General features: G+C 42.0%; 3 protein-coding genes across 3 annotated transcripts in view; 1 reads left to right on the top strand and 2 right to left on the bottom strand.

Annotated features, from left to right (window-relative positions):
- The window catches only part of esama (endothelial cell adhesion molecule a), a 42,046-nt gene extending 30,958 nt beyond the window's left edge, over window positions 1-11,088 (bottom strand). Inside the window, exon 1 of the mRNA XM_064351069.1 lies at window positions 10,558-11,088. Coding sequence (XP_064207139.1) covers window positions 10,558-10,624 — 67 coding nt within the window. The 5' untranslated portion in view covers window positions 10,625-11,088. The remainder of the gene's footprint in view (window positions 1-10,557) is intronic.
- A 4,755-nt stretch (window positions 11,089-15,843) lies between these two features.
- On the bottom strand, window positions 15,844-20,793 carry LOC135263277 (myb/SANT-like DNA-binding domain-containing protein 2). Its single transcript, XM_064351078.1, has 4 exons — window positions 20,266-20,793; window positions 19,139-19,391; window positions 18,510-18,573; window positions 15,844-17,485 (listed from the first exon to the last, which is right to left on the bottom strand). Exons 1-4 carry the CDS (start codon window positions 20,773-20,775, stop codon window positions 16,579-16,581), a joined length of 1,734 nt encoding a protein of 577 aa, XP_064207148.1. The 5' UTR covers window positions 20,776-20,793; the 3' UTR covers window positions 15,844-16,578.
- Window positions 20,791-22,708, top strand: part of robo3 (roundabout, axon guidance receptor, homolog 3 (Drosophila)) — a 158,501-nt gene continuing 156,583 nt past the window's right edge. The window contains exon 1 of the mRNA XM_064351077.1: window positions 20,791-20,872. The gene's annotated coding sequence lies outside the window, so the exon portion shown is untranslated. The remainder of the gene's footprint in view (window positions 20,873-22,708) is intronic.

Consider the following 22,708-nt stretch of genomic DNA (forward strand, 5'->3'; position numbering starts at 1 on the left):
CTCTCCCTGTGAAAGCATCCTCATGGCCCTCAGACAGCAGGACTCTCCAGGACAGTCAAGGATGACTGACAAAAAACACATTTTTGTCCTGTAGCAAATGGAAGTTGAATGGTGCATCCCCCCCCCCCCCCCCCCCCCCGCCACCTCCCCACAGAAAAAAAACCGAAACTCAGCCAAATGGCCTCAAATCCAGAGTTAATCCATAAAGATCCAGTTTATCATTCACTTCAAAAAAAACCAAAAAAAAAAACATATATTCCTGCTTCCTCAAAGACTTTCAGGGTCGCTGCGGTGGCTGTCCTTAGACAGACGGCTCGCAGCCCCTGCACAAACAGGGAGGAAACTTGAAAGGCTGTGTGCCGGGAATATCCAGATCAGTGGAGTCCAGGGACAGGACAGGGAGGAGGTGTGGGACTGGCCACAGCCACCATTTCAGATACAAAGGGAATAATCTTTTCACACTGTTTTTGGAGGTTTTGTTTTAACCTGTTGTTGAACTCCATTTGGCTCATCCTACATTGCCCTGCAGACAAGAGACCCCGGCTGACCACGCCCGCAGGGAGTGAACCCAGTCTTTCTGAGTATTCGCGTTCACCTCGGGAGCGAAACGTCACCCGCTCATCTGATCCAAAGTGATTGCGCTGTGACCTCAGTGCGGTCGTTCCACACCGCTGACAGAGGCCCGATTCATCAGAGCCATTAGCACTAACAGCTCAAGGAAGAAAAAAAAAAAAAAAACTTGAGAGAAGAGAATGCCAGAAGGGGTCGGATGTTCTGATCGAAAGGCTGTTAAAGGCCTTTTCCTGTTTGTGAGGCCCTGGCCACTGGAGGGACAGGGATGATTAAAAAACTATTTACCAAAAAAGGAAAGACCATACTCCTCTGTTGACAGGGACTTTGGGAAGTGCATTGTCCTTGGAAACTGTATTTCTTAATGAAATATCAGACAAATGTCAAAAACAAGCCACCCACTTGAGATTTCAAATTTAATTACTGTACGCCTGTTCTCACTGAGCTGCAATGTCTGACACATTGCGGATCTGATTAACTTATGTTTATGTTTCACAGATATGCCAGCGAATCTGAAACCATGACAACATGCTGTCAAATTGAAGAGGACCTTCCCATCTTGTTTCTTTGTTATTGTGCACGGAACCGTATATTTCTGGAGTACCCCAAAGACACAACGACAAGACAATGAGACAGTTCCCGCTGCACCCCAAAGCTATCATTAAAAGGATTAAGGCACTATACTGTTACAGAACGTGGTGGCTATAACATCACCCTGGAAGTGATCTGGTAATTACATGGGCTGGGAGAACTGGAAAATAAACAAATGTGCGTGGGAGGTCCACGCGGTCCCAGTAGTCCTCAAGTATGGTGCCAAGCATCCCCCAAGTATCCCACAATACATTGGGTGCAGGGACTATAGGGCATTTCACCCTGTTTTTGCCATAATTTGGACCCAATACTTTCTCCTCTACAACCCTGAAATATGCTAATGAGATGCCTGAGCGCCAGCCAATCATTGCACAGCTGCAGAGATTTGCTGACAGGCAGACTCAGCCTGCAGAGTAAACCCTGCTGGCTGGGTGTTACAAGTGTGTGCATGCCCACCATGATGTCTGTGAGAGACCAGGGCATTCTGGGAAAGAGAAGCTGGGGAAAGAGCTGGGCAGTGCTCCGCAGCCCTAAGGGTGACAGGGGGAGAGGTGGGTAGTTTTTTTTTGGAGGGGGGGACTCCTCTTAACCCGCACCACTGAAGCAACTGCAGCACCAATAGATGAAGACCAGCATTAAATCATACATGTGGGTATTTGCAGAGCACATTGGAAATACATTTTTTCTACAGGGATGGCTGCTGAAAAGGATGAATATATAATCACTGATTACCACTATAATCATTGACACTTTACTTTAAATATCTCTCTCTCTTTGTCTTTCTCTCTCTGCCATCTCCTTCCTTCCCTCTCTCTCTGCCTCCCTCTCCCACCCTAACCTAATGCACAGGCTTTCTGTGAGATATGACACATAGATCCAAACACCAGTCCTCTGTATCTCAGATCAGGCCTAAAGGTCTAATTTGCTCACCCGGAATTCTCCGCATGTGAGACGTGGAAGCGCATGCTTATTACTAAACAACGTGTCTGTACCTCTACGCCTCAAATGACCTCAGAGGTGGCAGGAGTAACGGCAGGCTACTAGGTTTTACCATAGAGGTTATTTTCTCTAAGATAACCCAGGAGCTTCAGCTATGTACGCTTAAACAGCTACCCTTATAACCTCTCCACAGCATACACAGTATAAAGGTCAGTGCTAAATCAACTCAGAGTAAAATGAATTAACACTGAACATTTTACTGTGCTTAAATGGGCACTGAACATTAAACTATATTCAGTACTAAAAATCTAAATGTCAGTGCAGTCATGTTGTGGTGAGGTGACAAATTGAAAATGGAAAAAGTACTCATACATGAAGTGCTATTTTCATCATACATGATTTGCATTTAGGACACGATTATTCGGAGAGGGGGAGAAAAACAATCCGAGTATCAAGCTGGTTGCAGCTGTGTTCAGCAGGACCTGAACACTATAATTAAAACTGAAAGGTATTTTTTATTCCCCAGAACCCACTATTAAGGCAATTACTGTAGTGAAACAAACAGCTTTGTGGCCATTATCAGATTTGCTAAATGAGTGGTTTGCGTCTAATGGCTCTAGAGTGCTCGGTGCTTCTCGTTTCAGGGAAGTTTGGTGTGCCTATAAGCTGCCAGGCTGGTGGCTGCAAAAGACGAAGAGATGGGCACATCATCAGATGTGAGAGATTTTTGGCTTGCTACAATGAGCCAAATTGACAATTCATTTGCATGGAAGCTCAAGTAGACTCATCTGTTCAATGACAGCTAAGAGTGCTCCATGAAGGGTTCAGCTAAGAGTGGACTGGAGTGTTCCGGATACTGGCCGGCCAATATTTTACTTCTGCAAATCCGAAGATTGTTTTGTTTATTTTATTTTTTGCATGTGATATTGATGGAATTAACACTTCATGATAGCAGGAAAAAGAAGACTATCGAAGTCATTATATCATTTACATTAAAAATGCAAAAAAAAAAAGTTGTGATCAAGTTCAAACATACCAACACTGAAGAGCAGATTTATCTGTTGTATAATAGTATATCTGTCCTTGCACATCTACTGTTACGTATTGTGTATTTGGTATACCAAGTATCTCACCTAGGACACTAAGACAGTACATTATTAACATGATCACTATACATACTGAAATAGCAAAAACAATATTTAGGACCACATTGTGTCCCGGCAACAGTTAGTATATACTGTAGGCCAGCTATCATATGAGACACATGAGAAATAATGTATGCCTAAACTTGTGAAACCAAGCCCAGTGCCATATAGGATACATGAATGGATGCATTGCAACAAGATGAATTTCAGTGCAAATTTATTTTAGACAGTGTTGTGATATTATCATCGGTTAGCAAATCCTCTGGAGCAATTAATGCATTCTGAATAGCCTCTCTATCTATTATCAAGTTCAAAGGCTTTGTATCTGCGATCTATAAATTATAGCACATTAACATTTTTACATGATCTACTTATTATTTATTTGACTGCACAAATAGCGAGCGACCCCGGATTGGATCTGCACGCTAACTTCGAGCCAGAATCAGCCCAGATCACAGAGTCGCCTGTAGTCTGGGTTGAATGTCCAGGGCTGCTAACACTGTTAGCATACATCCTAAATTCAGTTTTTCTACATACTGTAGTTGTAGATTATTCAAGTGTAATACCTTACTAGAAGGTACAATGGCAATGCCCCACCTGGGACTTAAACCTGAAACCTTGCTATGAAAGAATGGTACACAACCTACTTGCTACTCCAGTTGACCCCAGCTGTGAATGTTATCTTTTCATGACTGGGCCATGCTAGCAATATGAAGGACAGTTCAATATAACTGGAGAATATGATTTCTATGTACCATCTAACACTCATCTTAAACTCATAATACTGTGTAAAAAAAAAGTGTGACATGTTCTTAGATGAGCTTCTCAAGACATACTGAATAGGTGTTAATTTAGGCATCAGTGATTACAGTATCATCAATGTATATTATCGTATAGATTATATGTATATGTATATATTGTTATGGTATGCATATCAATGATTCAGTATAGTACAGTATTGTCAGAGTATCATTAAAGTCTGTGTTCTGTGCATGCCAAGCTGCTTTCTTGGCCAAATTTTCCTTGTAAAGGATATTCGATATCTCACTGGGGCTGTCTGGTTAAATAAAAGTTAATTTAAAAAATGAAAATTACAAAGGAACCATAATATTACATTCATAACCTTAACTTATCTATATGACAGAGTGTGCTGAAAGAAATTATTAAATGAATCCCATTGTGCTGAAGGGACAGTATTGGCCAGACAGGCTGTGTAGAATCATCAGTGCAAAAGAGGATTGTGGATTGAGGATCCGGAGCCAGTTACATATACCCGCGTCACTCCACCTTCAGCATGAAGGGATTCCTTTAATAGTTTCGCTCTCTTTGCTTAAGCTCCCGCATAATGAACTGATGCGCATCAAGTCGAGCGCCCGCTGTCGTCACCGCATTCTGCCCGTCTGCCGGCTGAGTGGTGACGAGCGAACACCACGCAGTCATGCTTTATGAAAGACGATCTCTCCCGCAGAAAGGCACAGAACAGTGGCCCGGCGTCTCACGGTCCACCATTACGTCTGACAGCAGAGTAAACAAGAAGATCATGACACAGTAAATAAGACTGCTATTTCCCTCCAATCCATCCAGTGTACATCCTGCCTGTTCACGATGACTGCGCTTTTTTGAAAAAGCATCACCCCCCCCAACAAAATAACAATAAATAACATCAGTAACTGTCACAAACTTCACAGTAATGCTTTGAATTATAAATAGAATATTTATTTAGACAAACATAATCTCACCATCTGAATCCGTTAAACAGCAGTGTGCATTATATCGCGTGGCACACATATTTTAGAAAAGTTACAAGTAATGCTATTTCTTCCAAAACTCATACAAGGTTTGTTGACATTATTTTTAATCTAACTGCAGGACTCGTGCTTGACCGCACGTGCTTCATTTTTGACTCCAGGAGAACGCAATGTAACAGCATAAACAACCGTCACAGTTGGTCTAACGGAAAACAAGCCCTTAATCTCTGTCCTCATGGAAACTCATCTGTTCTTCGCATAGCTGTTCCCTAAAGACGATCATACGGAACGTATTTTCACGTCACACCGATGGGGTTTGAACGTGTAACCTTATGAGTACAGGCCCAGGTCATTGCCCACCGTGCCACGCGGGGCATTGCCCTCGGCTCGGGGGCATTTCCTTTGAAAGGGGGAGGATGAGTGGGAGTGGCGTGCCTCTTTAAGAGAGTCCGCCGGCCAGGCGGAGAGTTGGGAAAGTCGCCCGCTGACTTTCTCATGACCCCCAGGCCAGCTCGGAGACCCGCTCCTCTTGGGACGACGCTGCTGAGCGGGAGGGCGGGAGTGACATTCGTCTGGACCATCCACCCGTACAACAACACTGTCACAATGTGGGGACCCCAGCGAGGACACACTGGATCAACGCAGGGGCTAGTCCATCCAGGGCGGTTATATAGCGCAAGTGTATTCAAAGAGCAGAAAGGAATGTGGAGCAGGTAATAGACCCAGTAGAGTGCCCACCATTCATTTATTTCAGTTTGGTCCAAGAGGCTTACGGAATTAGAAAAAGTTTCTCGCACATAAAACAGGATTACATGTAACTCTTATTTTGGTAATAATACAGATTATACAATTGTCATGTCGCCAAACTTCAGATTACAGATATATAATGTTCAATGTATTGCTGTTATTATTTTTAATGCTGTTATTATTCATGTTATTATTTGATAAATAAACAATATTCATATCTCACAACTGTTGCTAAAACAACTATTGCTAATAATAATGGTCCTGATATATTAATAAGTCTAATAGTCAGAGGAGAAACACATTGACCAAACAAACGAGAGGGTGAGGAACTCAAACTCCAAACTGGTCTGGAGATCTGGCAAGCTTCCACTGCCTGTTATTTTAAGAAATTAGCCATTGGAGATAAGGAGAAACTGATGTAAATTTGATTGATTGCATTCTTTCTGTCCTGCCTTCTCTAGATATTCTGAATATTTGGGGGATTTGGGGGATAGATGGAGGGACAGCTAGAAAAAATTGAATAGAGAGAAAGAGGGCATTGACAAATGTCAGCATTGTTAGCCAATGAGAAAGACATGCTACATATCCAGGCCTTATTTTCTGATGACAGCGAGGAAGCTTTTACTCTCGAGAAGGAAAACTGTCACATTCTACCACGTTGAGTGGTTCAATTATGAATAGAAACAAGTGAACAGCAGTGGCTTGCTCTCCTTTTTACCCAGTTCCTTGCAGTAGTTGTGGACTCCAGCAAGGCTCCATAAAACAAAAAAAAATGGGGTGACGTATCATATGTTATCACTGACCCAACAATCTGAATGAATCATAGTGTTCTCATATGGAGAACATAAATCATTTTGATTGGCTGGCATTGGCCAGTGATAGCACACGGTAGCTGCAGCCATTATGGGGTTTATGGGGTTACATTGCAGGTCACAGTCTCACCAGGTTGTGGATGGCAGTTGGCGTCTGACAATTCCTCATTCTCATGTCACATTTGCCCTTTCTCTCTCCTATCTCCAGTCGTCCTTCAGTCTCAGCCTGGCACCTCTGACACTGCTTTGCCTCGCTCTCTCTCTCCATCTCTCTCTCTCTCTTTCTCTCTCTCTTTCATCACCTTACAGTTGCCATCCATTCTGTACATAATCTTTCACCAGCAGTGCCTATAAAAAACTTCAACTGTGGTAACAGTTGCACTTCATCTGATGACAACAGGCTTTGAAAGGTATTGCCTTCTCAGGCAAATGCAGTTACTCCGTGTTTTCCATTTGATCAGGTTACAATGCCATGAGAATGCATTCTCCAGAAAATCGAAGGTGAAGCATGCAATCAAACAACAAAGCAAATAAATACACAAAGAGAACCAACAACAAGTCCTGCAATGTGACTGAAACATGTCACACTAAAACTGAACTGGGTACACAGACTGTTGCAATATGAGATACTGACTTTGGGGACAGTTTATTATTTGGTGCTTATTGAGATGGGGTGCTCCAGGCTATTGGTGCTCCCTCTAGGTCTACATATCGTTTTGTAAATGATGTGCTATTTCATGCCTCACAGGTGGACTGACAGGAGGCTAATGGGACCCAGACTATGCCATAGACTGCCATCACCCCAGACATCCCCTCAGCTTCACTCCACCATCATTGGACACCTGCATGGGACAATTTTGGTCTTACAACATGAATGGATAAATGGTTGTGTGCAATGTGCTTGAATGAGAGTATTGTACACCCCGCACACCTACAGAATAAAGAAGAAAAGAATAAAGACCTTCTTTTTCTCATTTGTGTGCCCAGAAGAGAAGATTAATTGTAGGTTAAAGCTCAGATAAGGTGTATTCCACAGGACATGCTAGATAAGGAGCCAGCTCATTCTGCTTATCGACTATGAGCAGACCATAACCCCTACTCATCACCACTCCACCACTCACAATTTATCCTTAAAGCAACAAATGTATCATTTTAATTTCTTGTATAACCTTTAATAGCTAATTTCAGAAACTACACACTAATAAAGATGTGTAACACATGCACGCACGCACACGCACACACACACACACACACACACACCAGACTGAACAGAGATCAGATATTCAGTAATGGGCTATCTTGTTGATTAATTAGGCATTGTATACATAGTGCATCAAACTGAAAGGTTCGGTGAATTGCACAGTCATTTCACGGTTGATTCACTGTCGTTGTCAGTGTAAGGCCATTCCAATTAACATCCATACAATTAACATTAATGAGGAGATAAGCCCCAAGAGGCTGATATGAACCAGCGGAAGACAATTAGTTTACTAAAACATCCGGTTAATGGACATCACGTTTGGCAAACCAATACATATCATGCTACATATAGGAAACACACAACAGTACACACCATGGAACCCTCCATGCTAACTCACATATCGCCATTTTAAACCTCACTCATTCCTGGACAGGCTACATGCTACAAAAATACTGGTAATTCTTATTGCCTCAATTGAGATACCAAGATACCAAGGGTTAATGACTAGTTCACAGGTAAATTGGTCAGGATGAACACTGACAGCGACAAATTGTATTTCATAAGCCAAAGATGTACATAAGATGCCCTTTTCACAATGGGCAGGAAACAGAATGGGGGGAAAAAGCATTAATATTTATTTACTTATTTTTGTGTAGTGCTTACATGCCACTGGAATCATTCATTAGCCTTTTACTAAAATCCTTAAGGTCCATTTACACAAATGTTTTGAGCAGACAATGGGCTAATAACAATACTCCGATTTTATTTGTGCTTTGAGTATGTGTAGAAATGTGCTTCTATTATATATAGACTGGAAGAGTACTCAAAAAGAGACATCTGAAAATATATAGTGTACACTTTCTACAGAATGCTGAACTACGGCGCTCACTGTTAAGAAAATAGACTGCACGGTGACAGGTTCTGTGATGTCATGTTCTCTATATGGACTCCATTGTGTTACATCCTTTACTAGGACACAGACATGCACACATGCCCGCCCACACACACACACACACGGGTAACCTGTAAGATAGAAAACAAAGTGCAATCATTCTATCCTGTTATGTTATGAAGCCATGGGAATCTAATTTCCTATTATGTCTAATTGCTGAGTGGCTTGGTGACAGCAGACCCGCAGACTTAACATCTTCCCGTTTACAATAGTCTATTCTTCTCTAGCTTCCTTCACATCCACGACGCAGTATCTTAGGACACACCTGGAGCCTGAGGTCATAGAGTCCCCCCCTCCCCCAACCTAAGGAACAGCAGGCCACATCCGCTCGCGTAATGCGTTTTCACAACGAACCTCTTTTAGAAATTCAGTTTTATCAATTACAAGAACAAAGTGTTCCCGTTCACGAACTGAGAAATTCCACTTGTAAATGTCGTTACGTAGAGCACTCCTTAGAATTCCATGCGGGTGTTGCGTCTCCCGGTTGCGAAGCAGAGGTGAGACACAAGAGCTGCTGATAAATTGCGCGCCTCAGCATTTTTGACTGCTTTGGTAACAAGCACACATGAGGGCACAGCTTGGATACTCATCGCATGAAACAAAGATAACAGGGCAGAAAAAAATCTTACTATATCTAAGTAAACATAAGATAAATGTTAAGTCAAATATACATTCTTTTAGCAGCTGTTCATATAGATCGCCTGTGTATTTCTTGTATTTTTTTTTTAAAGACCTTAGCGTTAACAGGTAGACACGTGTGTTTTGGTAGTTTTGCAATTATCTGAAATATTGTCCTCCAAGAAGGGGCTTAACTTTCCCGTACCAAGTCACTTTTTCGTTTTGAAGTAAGTGCAAATGTTTATATTCATATAGGCAGTAGCTTACTAGCAGTGCTGGTGTCACTGTGCATGTCCTGTTATTTTTAACCAACTGAAGGGATATAACCGCAAACTTGCATCACAGCAAGATAAACATAAATGTTCGTTCAAAGCCCTCTTAAATAAGTTACATAGAAATAGTGCAGGCTATCCACACTGTCCCCACTGACCATGGATTAGTTCATTATTTGTGTGAGAGATGTTCTTTGCCCTATATACACTACACCTTAACACCATGACTACTCGAAAGTCTGACTTTGGCCATTCTACTGAAAATGCCATGCTGACCTCTGAATTTCATGTCATTCACATATATACGAGTTAATTTCGTATTTGTGACAGTAGGACGGGGGTTATAAGCGAACAGGTTACTTTAAAGCCGCCCAAATTAAACAACCCTTTTACTGACAACCGGGTCAGAACCCCGTTACCATGAGGTTAAAAGATCACAACACTGCGTAAAATGAACAACTAAAAACGAAAAGGTCAAGTCAAGGTAGCAGTCTATGCCGAACATTTGTTTTCGCTGGCAAACAATTCGAGTAATAACAAAAGTTATTACGCACCACAACCCACCTGTTCTTCTTAAGAAAATAACAAGTGCTTAAGGATAAAATCTCAACGAATAAAAAACAAACACTCTCGCCAATCTCGCTGTGTATACATGTATCATTTCCACATTGAATCGGGTAAAACTATTTTCCGTCGCGAAATACGCGTTGTTTCGCAATGTTTCTCTCTTTGGGACAACAATTTAAGAACAGATTCACCTCGATCCGAATAAAGAAGCTGTTGTTTCTTGGACAGTTATGCCAGATAAAAATAGACACCTTCCAATGCACAATAACAAAGTGCGCCTTCAACAAATAAACAGAATACTTTGCTATTTGGACAATAAGCAATAATAATATTTAAAGAGAACAGTTTTCTAGAAAATCAATAAATACGCAAAAATAAAATGGTTCTTAACTTACCTGGAAATATCCATAGAAATGTCAGTGACAGCAAGGTACCAAGTTTCCTCGAAGTCGCGATCTCCATCGTCCAACATACGCTGTCTGTGTGCCACAACCCAAAAGTATACAATCCCTCAAGTATTCCCGTTATCTCTACGTAATTTGCCCGTGGCACAGTGGAACACGTCTCACAGTCACAAGCCTCCTATGGAACAGTCGAAGAGAATACACAAGGGGAAATATTTGTCAGAGCAGAGCTAGTGAAATTGTGCGCGAGTTACAAATCATCTCTGGTTTGCCATCCGTCGCGCCAGGCTGCTACTGTCTGATTAACTGAGCGCCCAGGTTAACGCGCTGTACGTGTTCAAGAAGGGCAGAAAGCGTGAGACGTTCCTGGTAACGTGCGAGTTTCCCGCTGCACCGTCTTCCTTGCTGTCTGTTCTTGGACGCGGTTCGTTGAAACTTGCACTGCTACTGGATGATATTATGGAGCATTGTATTCCCACCTCGCCCGCACCTGTGCGTACGGACAACGCCCTCAGAGAAGATTGGGCACACCTCCCGTCGGAACTACAAGAGAAAGGAGACTTCCCCATATGCATACACTGGGAAAGATTGGTGTTAACTTTCGCAGGCAGTAACCATAGTCTAAAAAATAATAAAGAGAATACGATCGACTCCAATGGACCTGAACTTGAAAATACGTTGAATTCCTTGACTTGTACGAACAGCAATGCTTTAAACATTTTCGAAACTATTTAACAACAATAAAAAAAAATTAAGTTGAACTCTAATGACAATGCAATTTTAAATGTTAAAGTTTACATTTAAATAAAAAAATGTAAATTGTCAGTTGTACTAGTTTACCTCAATTAAATTGAATTCAGTGAACACCAGAACAGATGTCTTTATCAATTAGTTTTATTTTGCCATTCAAAGTAATATTTTCTGCTACCTCATTTACAATTGATCCCAAAGGTGTTGAATGGGGTTGAGGTCAGAGCTCTTTGCTGACCAGTCAAGTTCTTCCACACCGTTCTTGACACAAAACTATATATATATAGCTAAAAATACACACAAATATACAAGACTTCAAACATCAAAGTTTGCCGACTATGAATTGGTAATATGTAATAGCCCCTAGCCTGGAAACAGTGCTTTGAAATAGATTGATGCTCACAGTCATAGAAAGTAGCTACCAGGAATGAATCCCAGGTATTACTTCATGTGTGAAAATTCAAGCTTCTCTGATGTGAGTCTCGGATGAATCCACAATTTCTGTGTTTCTTTCCTTGGGGGGAGACTGTCTTGTCAGGACCAGTAAATGACAGAGATTAAAGCATTTTTGGATCCTAGACTGTGAAACACCAATTGTAGATTTGATATGCTTTTTTGTTTGGAAAAAGGTCAAATTGATACATATGTATAACACCAGTTCCTCTTGTTAGAATGCAAAAAGGGAATTGCACGCACATTCCAATAAACTAACCCCAAGCTTCAGATGCATCTCCTGTGAAACCCTCACTGTGCGATTGTCCACTCAAGTTTATGGCAGTCCTCCCTGTACTGTACAGAACTTCATGTTATGTTGCTCCTTTGCGTTTCTCAGATGGTTAATTCAAGCAAACAGTCAGGGCGGCTTGTCAGAGTGCAGTAGTACCTCCAGCACTTAGCTGCAGTGCTGAGCAGTGAGCGCAGACAAGCTTGGCCTCAGAGGTGAATACCTCTCGACTCCTGCTTCCCAGAGCCAGCCAGTTGCCATAGAAACAGCACTGAAGTTAATGCAGCAAGACTGCTCAATTATTAGAGGTGGATGGGCTAGCTTGTGTGATTAAATCTAGCTCAGTCTCATCACATAGACATAATGCTTTACAGTAGCTTATTTTTATAAGTTTAGTTAGAAATTATGAGTTTCGACCATGGCCACGGTCTTCCATCACACAAAAACCCTGAAAAAGAGTTTAAAATGCAAAGTATTGCTGGTCATTTCAGAGACTCAAACTTTCAATACATACTGTGATGGTCCCTTGGTTCTTTCTGTTAATACTATTCCAATTTTTTTACCGTTGTGCTTTCTTGGATCATGATTTTGACCACAGTCTCAATATCATTTACTGTTTTCAGTGGTTTCTATTTGTTTTAAAAGACAATCAAGCCTTAAAGACGAGAAAGATTGTTGTAATTTTGAAGAGAAAGCTGTAATTATTTCCATAAGTACATATCCCCTTGAACTGCAGGTGGATATGTATAGCTATTTTGTATCTACCAAGCTAATATTAAGTAAGTACTATAACATACACTAGCTCTAAGATGTAAATTTCTGGTAGAATATCAGGTCCTTTCACATTTCATGTAACAGGCTTGCTGATATTTTGGGGTCCCCTTTATGCCAACAGGCAATTTGTAAGGTTTGCCAGAAAAGCCTTCATTGAGAACAACCAACAAACCTAAGTGCCATGGAGTTTTCTGTATTCTCTGGCACTTTGATTTGAATGGGTTGCTTTGGTCAGTTTTGCTTCCACTGGTCCTGAGGCTCTTGTTATGGTCAGTGAAATTATCAACTAACACAACATTTTAGCAAAAATCTGGCTGCCTCTGCCAAGAGGCTGAAACTTGGCCGTGAATGAATCTTCCAGCAAGACAATGACCCCAAACACATATCAAGATCTATGAAATGGCTACCACAAAATCAACATTTTACAATGGCCATCTTAGTCTCTGGACTTGCACCCAACGGAAAACTTGTAGTTTCAGTCGAAGAGGGTAGTCTATAAGTGCTGACCGAAGGGTATCAAGGATCTTGGAAAGATTCTGTACAGAGGAATGGTTGAAGATCCCTCCCAAAGCCTTCTCCAATCTCAGAAGACATTTGGGAAAAAGGCTCAGTGTCAGCTCCTGGCAAAATGAGGTCCTGAAATCAGGGCTGCCAATAATAGCAGCACAAATCTTTTTGTGAATAAAATTTCAATTTGAGGAATGTGTCATTTTCTTTAAATCCACTGACTGATTAATTATACATTTAATTATATTCCAGTTATCGGAAAAGTCGGGAAATGAAAATCGGTCAAAACCGGACACTTTTTGTATAGTTCTATCAATGGTGGCACAAAGATGTTTCCAATAGTGACCATAACAGTAGCAGAAGCAGTATTAGTGGGATGCACTTACTGTACATTACATTGCATAAAAGCATCTACCAAACAAATGCAATGTAATGTAATGGTAATTTTAGTAGCATCTTTGAGGTTTAATTATTAATTATCAGTAATAATCACGAATGTACTGTTTTTTTTCCTATCCTATTTAAAATATTTTAAATCCAGCACTCAGTGTTACTCTTAAGGGCTACAGCCCATTGCAGACATTTTCACCCCACAGAACGCTGAGAAGCCACTTCCCCACACCTGCGATTCATAAGCAAAGCCGATATGCCGGGCTTTCTCACGGGGCCAGAATACTAAGTTAATAATTGAATGGCAAACTGTTGAATTTTTTATCCCCGCCATTTTAATATTTTCTGACTATTTGAGAGAAACAGAGGCTCGAGTCACACCATTTCAATAGTCCTACATTTATGCAAAATTGGTTTCTAAGGTTCAACAAATGCATATTCATTTACAGTGTCCCTTGGATATCTACACAGCAAGAGACATTGAATTTGAGTATTCCAAGTAAAGCTATACAGCAATAATAATATTTGTATGTTCTATATAATCCTATATATTGAAACTGTGTAAGCATATAATCTGGACATCAATTTGATGTGTGTACATGCTTCTCCAGAGTCTTCTATGACACGCAAATATTAGAAGTAATACCAACCCTCCTGTAATCTGTCCAAATGTGCTGTTTGAAGGATTTCCTATACAAGCCAACCATTTTACAACTACAACAAAGGCATGGAAGATGAATGAGCGTGTAATGAAGTATGCATATATTAATGAGAATGTAATATGTATTAACATATATAAATTATTAATTGTTCTTTTGGTTAATATTTCTTTATGTTGATAAAAAAGTCAAATAATATTTGTGTACAAATCAGAACCCATAACTTTATTTTTTTTTGACTGAGAAAAAAAAAAAACAGTACTGTTGGTTTTCCAGTTGGTGCCAAGCTATTATACCCAAACTGGATAAGAAATCATAAAGTGATGGATGACTGAATTATTAATTGTGCCTAGAGGATGTTGAACATACCATGATGATACCAGACTGATATGGCCAACATTTTAGTTAGTTTATGTGGAACAAAACCACTTATTAGCAATAGATCTGACAGCGTAACATATATTGTGGATTCCATTAGAAACTGAGAAGTTAAAATTTAATTTAAATTGATTTAACGATCAAAAAATGTACTCTGAGATAATATTTGTGTAGCACACCATCTATTGATATTCACAGGGCAGTTACGAAGAAACTTGATATTTGGATGTGAAACCTTTTGATAAATGATCATGTTCATTCCAATAAAACATTTTCCATTCTAGCCTTTTGTTCTATATCAATATTTTAACTAAATATATGGTGAAACCAGACCACAAACAGCAAACCAATACCCATAATGTGAATGTGCATTTTCCTATTAAGCGTTGCTTTTGCTTAGCTTTGTGGAACACTACTGCCATCTGGTGGCTAACTACTATTATGTCTCCCTGTGAATCACTTGTACTTCAATGGGAAGACCTCCAAGCTGATCTAATATATCACACTGTATGTGTGACATCTCTGTCAGCCTGGGACAGAAGTGAAAGAAACAACCTATGCATGTGCTGGTCTCCATTTCTGGAAGGTCCTCGTGTAAACTTACCGTACGACACATCTGTACCATATGCTGTATGTCTTGATTGCAAAAAAACTGAAGATAACTATTGAATTAGGAAGCTTGGATGGTCATGACTGAAATGAGTCTCCCTGCGAGCCACAAATGCGAGTTCAGGATATGTAGGAGCCCATAAATAGGTTTCATTTACGTGAAGCGCCACAGCACCCATTGAAGAAAACTGGGAGCAAATGAACACATCATCCTCTGTTTGTTTATTTTACAACTATAAGCCTCTTGATTACACATTCAGCTGTGCTTCTGTAAACATGACTCTCTCTGGCGTGCTAGCTGGCATCCGTTACAAACTGGAAAACCTCATATGATGAAGAATATTTAGTACCCGAGACCATGAACGTTTCATTATTTTTCTGTTCATTCCACAACACATTATGTTAATCACTAGAATGACCTCAACATTTAGCACCTTAATCTTTTTGCTGTAATTTTTGGTATGTGGTAAGTACAGAACACCTGCAGTTGGTCACCTGCATCAGACAGTATAATTTTATGGTAAAAATCTATTCAAATGTATCTGGAAAATCAAAGACAAATCATTGGTGTTTAGTGAATGGCAGATGAATGGACAGTGGCCTGTTTATTGTTTTACCAATAATGTAAACATACAAGAAGGTGATCTGGAAACCATAATACTAAAAGACACCCCGTGTTCACAAATTAAAAATAAAACTAATTACAACAAAAATAAAATATTTTTCTTCTTCTTCAAAAGACAAGTTTGGAAATGCTGGAATGCTTGACGACATCTATATATATATTCTTAAATATATTTATATATATATATATTTATATATAGATAAAATTTATATTTAAATCATTATAGAATTCCCACAGGTCATTAAATGCTCACTTCTTCTCTCTGATTCCCAACTTTGCCTTACCTAGAGGTCTGATCTGGCACATCGGTTGAAGTCATACTTCAAAAACAAGGGCGATAAAAAGGCAGTTTTAAGATCAGCTGACAGCACCCTCCAGCTGCCCCCCCAACCCCCGGCAGAGGTCCCGCCCCGGGTTTAGCATCCCGTCTGAGCGATACAGACGGACTCCCTGATAAGAGTGTAGCTGCAATAAGAAGGGGGGGGCGGGGCGGTGGGGGGTGGAAATAAAAACGTGTCCCGCGCCGCCGGACCGCTAATCGTCATTAGTCATTTCGCACGTGGCGTCGAGTCACTGGAAAAGACCAGAGGGGAGCATTACAACGTTTCCCTCTTGTTGAACTTTAAAGAGTAGCCGATGGCTATCTCTAGACATTCCACCAAGGAGCCGGCTGACAGGAAGTCCAGCTCCACCTCGATGAACTTGATGTAAATGGCCACGGGGGGCGAGCCCCCTTCCTTGGCCCGGACGCTGCAGTTCCCCAGCAGGAACTTGGTGACGGCGGACGGCTCGCCGCGGCTGTAGTACTTGCCCGAGCTCTGAAAGTGCTGGAACAGGCACTGCTGGAGGGTCCGTTCCTCCGCAATGCCCAGGTAGCAGTACGTCACTTTGGCCGAGGCCGCGTCCTCCTCATCCTCGTCCTCATCCTCCTCCTCCTCCTTCGCCGCCGGTTCCGACTGCGTCGGGCCGGGGTCGGGCTCGCTGGGCTCCGGCGACGAGGGCCCCTCCCCCCGGCCGGACGGGCCCGGAGCGGCCTCCACCTCCTCGTAGCCGATGGCGTAGAGGCCGTAGGTTTTGGGGATGCCGCCGGGCAGCAGGTACTGGGAGCCGTTGCTGCAGCCGGCGGCGCGGGACTGCGCCACGGGGATCCAGTCCACCTCCATGTGCAGCTCCAGGCAGCGCGCCTCGCTGATGGTGATGTCCAGGAACTTGTAGTAGACGTTCTTCCAGTTCATCTTCTGCACCTTGGTCATGATGACGCGGCCCTCGGCCTTCTCCGGGTTGAAGTACTCGCGCAGCCGCTTGCCCAGGGGCACCTGGGAGCTGATCTCGGCGTAGTGGTAGCGGATCTCCTCCCGCCAGCGCGTGTTGTAGCCCACGCCGAAGATGGCCAGCTTGTTGGAGAGGTGCAGGCGCGAGAAGTCCGTCCACGTCTGGAAGTGCTCCCACTTGACGTCCACCGACTCCAGGATGCGCACCACGTTCTGCATCACTTCCTGTTTCCTGTGGGGAAGAGGCAGAGAGAGAAAGAAGGAGTTATTCAGAGAGAGAGAGAGAGAGCGAGAGAAAGATAGAGATGTAGTAATAGGAACACCATTGCCACTGCTTGCACTTAACAAATGGACTGTTGTTTAAAAAAAATGGTCTCACCATCATAAATATAAGATTTGTTTTTAAATACTCCCGTTTACCCTGGTCACTCTCTCCCTCTCTGTCTCTCTCCCTCTCCCCCCATCTCTTGAAGTGTGCTTACTCCGTTCAGACACACAACAAACTGACGGGCTGAATGGAAACCTCCACAAACTGCTTTTCTTGTGATAAAACAAACATTGGCAACCCGTAATTAAGTGAGTGGTCAGAGAAGGATGAATGGAAAGGGGATCAATAAATAAAAGAGTAAAGGTGACTCAGGCCAAATGTCCAATGAAAGGATTTAATTGATGGCAACATGTGCAAAAGGGAAAGTTCATACATTGGGCCAGAGCCATTCTGAAGAGCAAATACACACCCAGCTCACTTGTAAATGATTCACAAATCCAGATTAACTTTAAAATAAACACTTTCTGTTTAAGTTTCAGACCATGAAAATTCAATATAACTTGAATTCACAGCAAATTGGAGCTATTAAGTTCTCTTGCTGACCACATTCCACTGGTCTGAATCTGCGACTTCCCATTCGTGCTGTTTGCAGGGTGCCCTGGAAAAGTGTCTATGAAAAACGCAGCCGTTTCCAAAGCCAGTCACAAGCAACATATGGAGAATACAAAGCAGTTAAAGCAAAGGCAGGTACTGCATTTTGTGAGATGTTTCCTTATTTAGTTGAGAGCACTTGTTGTTATACTGCACACATTTCGGGTGGACCAAAATGAAAAGCACCACGTACACTTCCAAGTGGTCGAAGGCCATTGATTGGTTCTTTTGCCTCGGTTGTGCGATTACATCACTGTTAGCAGTCTTGCACTCAGTTGCTAGTGAGCAGAGCCGCACAACCAGGTGTTTAAAAGTGCATTTATTAATTAGCACTTACTGCAGGTCATTTGACGATTCTTGTCGTATCTGCAGTACTCTGTTCTTTGGAGGCTGGATTTCCTCTGAAAAACACAAAAGCCACAGTTATCATTAGCAGCACTTTAAAAATGCCAGAAATATGTTATACGCATGCACACGATACATTCTCACAAACTTTTCTGAGCCTAGATCCAAAGTTATTTTAACCCTCAAACTGAGGAAAACCACTGGCCAAACATATGGAAGGGGACACCAGGACAAATGACTTTTGGTAAGTAAATGCATTCAACTGTTCATTTGTGCATTGTTTTTTAAAATCATAATTAAAAATGTACAGAAGGAAACCTCAGCTTGCCCAAAGAACTCTCCATTACTCTCGGCAAAAGGCTGACAGATCACAGGCATGAATTTAAAAAATAAATAAATTCAAACTAATTCAACGGTTCTCCAAAAAAAACAGATGACCTTCAACAACTTGCATACTGGGCCATGGGGAGTGCATGCAATATATATATACTACTGTGGCTGTTTTTTTTTTTGTAGTTGATGCATCTATGGCACTCCAGGACCAGGGTGGCCTACCCCTGCTCTAGAGCTAGAACAGCAGTGTAGTGTCACGCAGGCTGACCCAGCCAGACCATTACCCACCAGCCTCCATGTCCCTCTCCGGAAAGGCCGACAGCTCCTGGTTGCACCAGTCTTCCTGTGAGTAGTCTTCCATTGTGCTGCCGTCGGACTCCATCTCCTGGTAGAGGCCGCTGCTGTTGATGAGGACGGGCTGGCAGGTCTGGGAATCCCACCCCCCCTGACCGAACACCTTCTCCAGCTGCTCGATGGAGTAGCTGCTCTTCCGTTTGCCTATGCCATGCTCCTTTACCCGGCTGTAGCATCGCCGCAGAGTCTGTCGCCAAACAGAGTGACAACACCCAAGTCAGGCTGCTGCTGTGAACTCCTTCACCAGCATCAACCGACCACAAGACTTTACATCAGTCTGTCAGTTGTTTCATTGCTTGCAAAAAATTAAACACGACATTGCAGATAAGAAGCTTTAGCCATTCATAGTTCCCAACTACTCCGCAAAGTTACAAACTTGAAGTATGCTGCCAAGTACCAATGTAAACCACTGGATAACATCAAGAGCATCAGAGAAGACAAACCACTCAAAACATTTACCAGTCCATCAATATAAGTACTAGCAATAGTTGTAAATGTGGACCATTCACTAAATACACCTGACAAAATACAGTCAGTAAACTGTTGGTTGGCACCCATCTTTCAGACAACACACTAACTCAAGTAGCTCATACATTTAACATAACTAAATTGGCTAACGTAATATAGATCCTTTAAGTATTAAATCGAGGCACACTAAGAATTATTAATCAAACGGAAAACCAAGATAGTTAGACCGAATAAACTGTGAGCTACGTTAGCGCTACCTAGCAAGCTAGTTCGTGACGCCCACAACTTCACCCGCGCAACTACAAAATTAACGTTACACGTAGAATGCAGACAGGAACAGAAGTAACGCTACTTTCATTACACTAACGTAAACATAAATCTGGGTAAGTTACATCTGCCAAGAACACTAAATCCAAATAGCATCAGTGTACTGGCAACAATTCAGTGCACATCATCCACTAACGATAGCTAGCACTAACCAGAAAGCTAGTTCGCCCGGTTGTTGTTAACCTTTTCACTAGCTAGGTTAAACGAACACTACTCTAACGTCAGCTACCTTTGCTGGCTAGCTAGTTGTGGTTGTGACTGTTTACCTTCATCCTCTCCCGGCATTGAGAAGGGGTCCTTTCATAGCCCAGCTCCGCTAAGGCTCTGGATACCCGTTCGTACATAGCTGGCCCCGGCGCCTTTCCAGAAAACACAGTCCCTGCAACCTCAAGCTGTTGCATCCGTGCTTCGGTTAGCCTTTCGTTGCCCCATACGGCAATCAAGGCATTTGTTTCGGACGGAGTCCACGACATGCCCCTGCAGGCGGTAAAGCTATTGGAAGCTGAGGCCGTTCCACTTCGGCCTGCGCCTCCAGAAACAGAGATACCTACGTTGAGTGGTGAAAAGCGATTGGGTGTAGACGGGTTGGAATGATATTGGTTGCTGTCGCTCAGATCCTCCGATTCTGGAGATGGAACTTCAGTTTTAGGGATCTTTAACGGCGTAGGTGTTTCGGTCGACTGATCAATGTTACTGGGCGCCGCCATCTTGGTTCTGTTGCTAAGGGGAGGGGGAGGGGCGTTGACCAGCTGACGTCTAATGTGGATCGGGTGCATTTCGGGATAGTGGCATACAGGCAATGAGGCGACAGCAGAGGGCAAAATCATTGGTGTTTGTAACAACAAACTTTGCACGTTGTCCGTGGTTGAAGCGGTAAGTGTTTGTATCATGGCCAAGCGGTGTATTGAAATTACATTCAGGTCAATTCTGCTCGGCACTCTTGTTCTGTTTTGTTCTTGAAATCCATTTAACAACTTTAACAAAAATCCTAGCTTTTTAAATTGCTCTAAATCAGTGGTTTTCAAACTCGGCCCTGGGGACCCCTGCGTACGATGCTTTTTGTTCGAAGCACAGCTGCAATCCCACCGTTTTAACAAAATGTTAATTTGTCTTAATTACACCTTTCCTGTTTTGTGGGATTATTTTGCATAAACCATATCATCCCAGCGATAGCTTTGGATGCCATAATAATAAAAGTCCCACAACTGCTAATGATAACGAAAAGAAGTAATTTTGTTAACTCTTCAAATTAAAGACAGGCGAATCAACAGGCTTCTGGTTTGTGAAAGTGTGGACACATGCTACTAAAACTATCCATTTGGTTGATAATGAATGATTCGAAGACAAAGAAAATGATAACAAATGTTAACACAATGCAGGTTTCACTCGTTATCATTTGCAAAGCAATTATGAGCCATTTGATTCACCTCACTCTAGTTTGTCATCATTTGCAATTTAGCACTATGCGAATATGGGATTTATATTCTTCATGGTATGCATAGCTATTTCTGACATAATGTGGCTAAAAATTGTAAATAATCCATGAAAAAAGGAAAAGTGAAATTAAGACAAATTAACAATTTGTTAAACTATGCATTTGTGGTTGGAACAAAAACCAACACACGCAGGGGTCCCCAGGATTTTGAAAACCACTGCTCTAGATCCAATCAAGCCCAAACTGGGTCTCACAAACTGGCACAATAACAACAACTGGTTATCAGCTAATCTGTGCTTGCTCTCTGTACCAGGAGTTATCAGTGGAGTAGATTGACAGTCTGCCACAGGCCTGCGTATGTCCAAGGGCAATGGCAGTTTGTATTCTGTCATTATGATCAGTGGAGGAGTCTTGTGTGCTGAGGTTTGATGGCCAGGGGCTGTCCATTTCACTCAACAGAAGGAAGTGACCAACAGCATTACAGCTGTTAGGAGGAAATACAGTCCCAAAAAGCTCACAAAGTACATAGCCTACAACACTGTGGTGAACAGAAAGACCTGGAGCCATAATGCACAGCCACAGTTATAGTGGTCTAAAATCAAGAATCGAAGGTAAAAGGCCATTTCTGTTCAGTTAGAGTGGGTGAGGCAGGACATTAAGGTCATGTAGTATGGAATAAAATGTTAATTAAAATCTGACAGAGTCAAATATGGATTTGTGTTATATCGGTTCTTTAGGGATAAAATGCAGTCTTCCAGAGTAAAATTTAGTCTCATAGTTAATTTAACACTCAATAATTTGCTGTGTGAATAGGGATATCTTGGCACTAGCGAATAGGAGCTGGGGAATACGCATCGCTCCCTGCAAGATTATGGCAGATTTTAAATCGGCTCCATGTACGTAATTACAGGGGTCGGTCAAGAAACAGGAGCTGCTGTGGCTCAGCTGTGGGGGCAAAGTGGCACTGCTTCACAAAGTGTTTGAGTTTGAGATGGTTGAAGGCTTTCTTGGCACGCCCAGAGCTGTGGTGTCTGCTGTACGAGGAGGTGGGGGTATGTATCAAAATCCACACAGGAGTATGTTCTTCTGTCTTGTTCCAGCATGGACCTCTTCTTCATATGTTAGGACAGGCTGCCAGAAACATAACTTCCTTCACATTTTCTGTTTCTTTTGTATATTTTTCCTACCTCAACTTCTTTTGCAGCTTCTCTGTTCATATTTTGCTTTTACTTTAAGTTCTCCTGCATTTAGCTGAATTCATGAACTCATTTTCA

The sequence above is a fragment of the Anguilla rostrata genome, chromosome 9, assembly GCF_018555375.3.
Source record: "Anguilla rostrata isolate EN2019 chromosome 9, ASM1855537v3, whole genome shotgun sequence".
Classification (NCBI taxonomy): domain Eukaryota; kingdom Metazoa; phylum Chordata; class Actinopteri; order Anguilliformes; family Anguillidae; genus Anguilla; species Anguilla rostrata.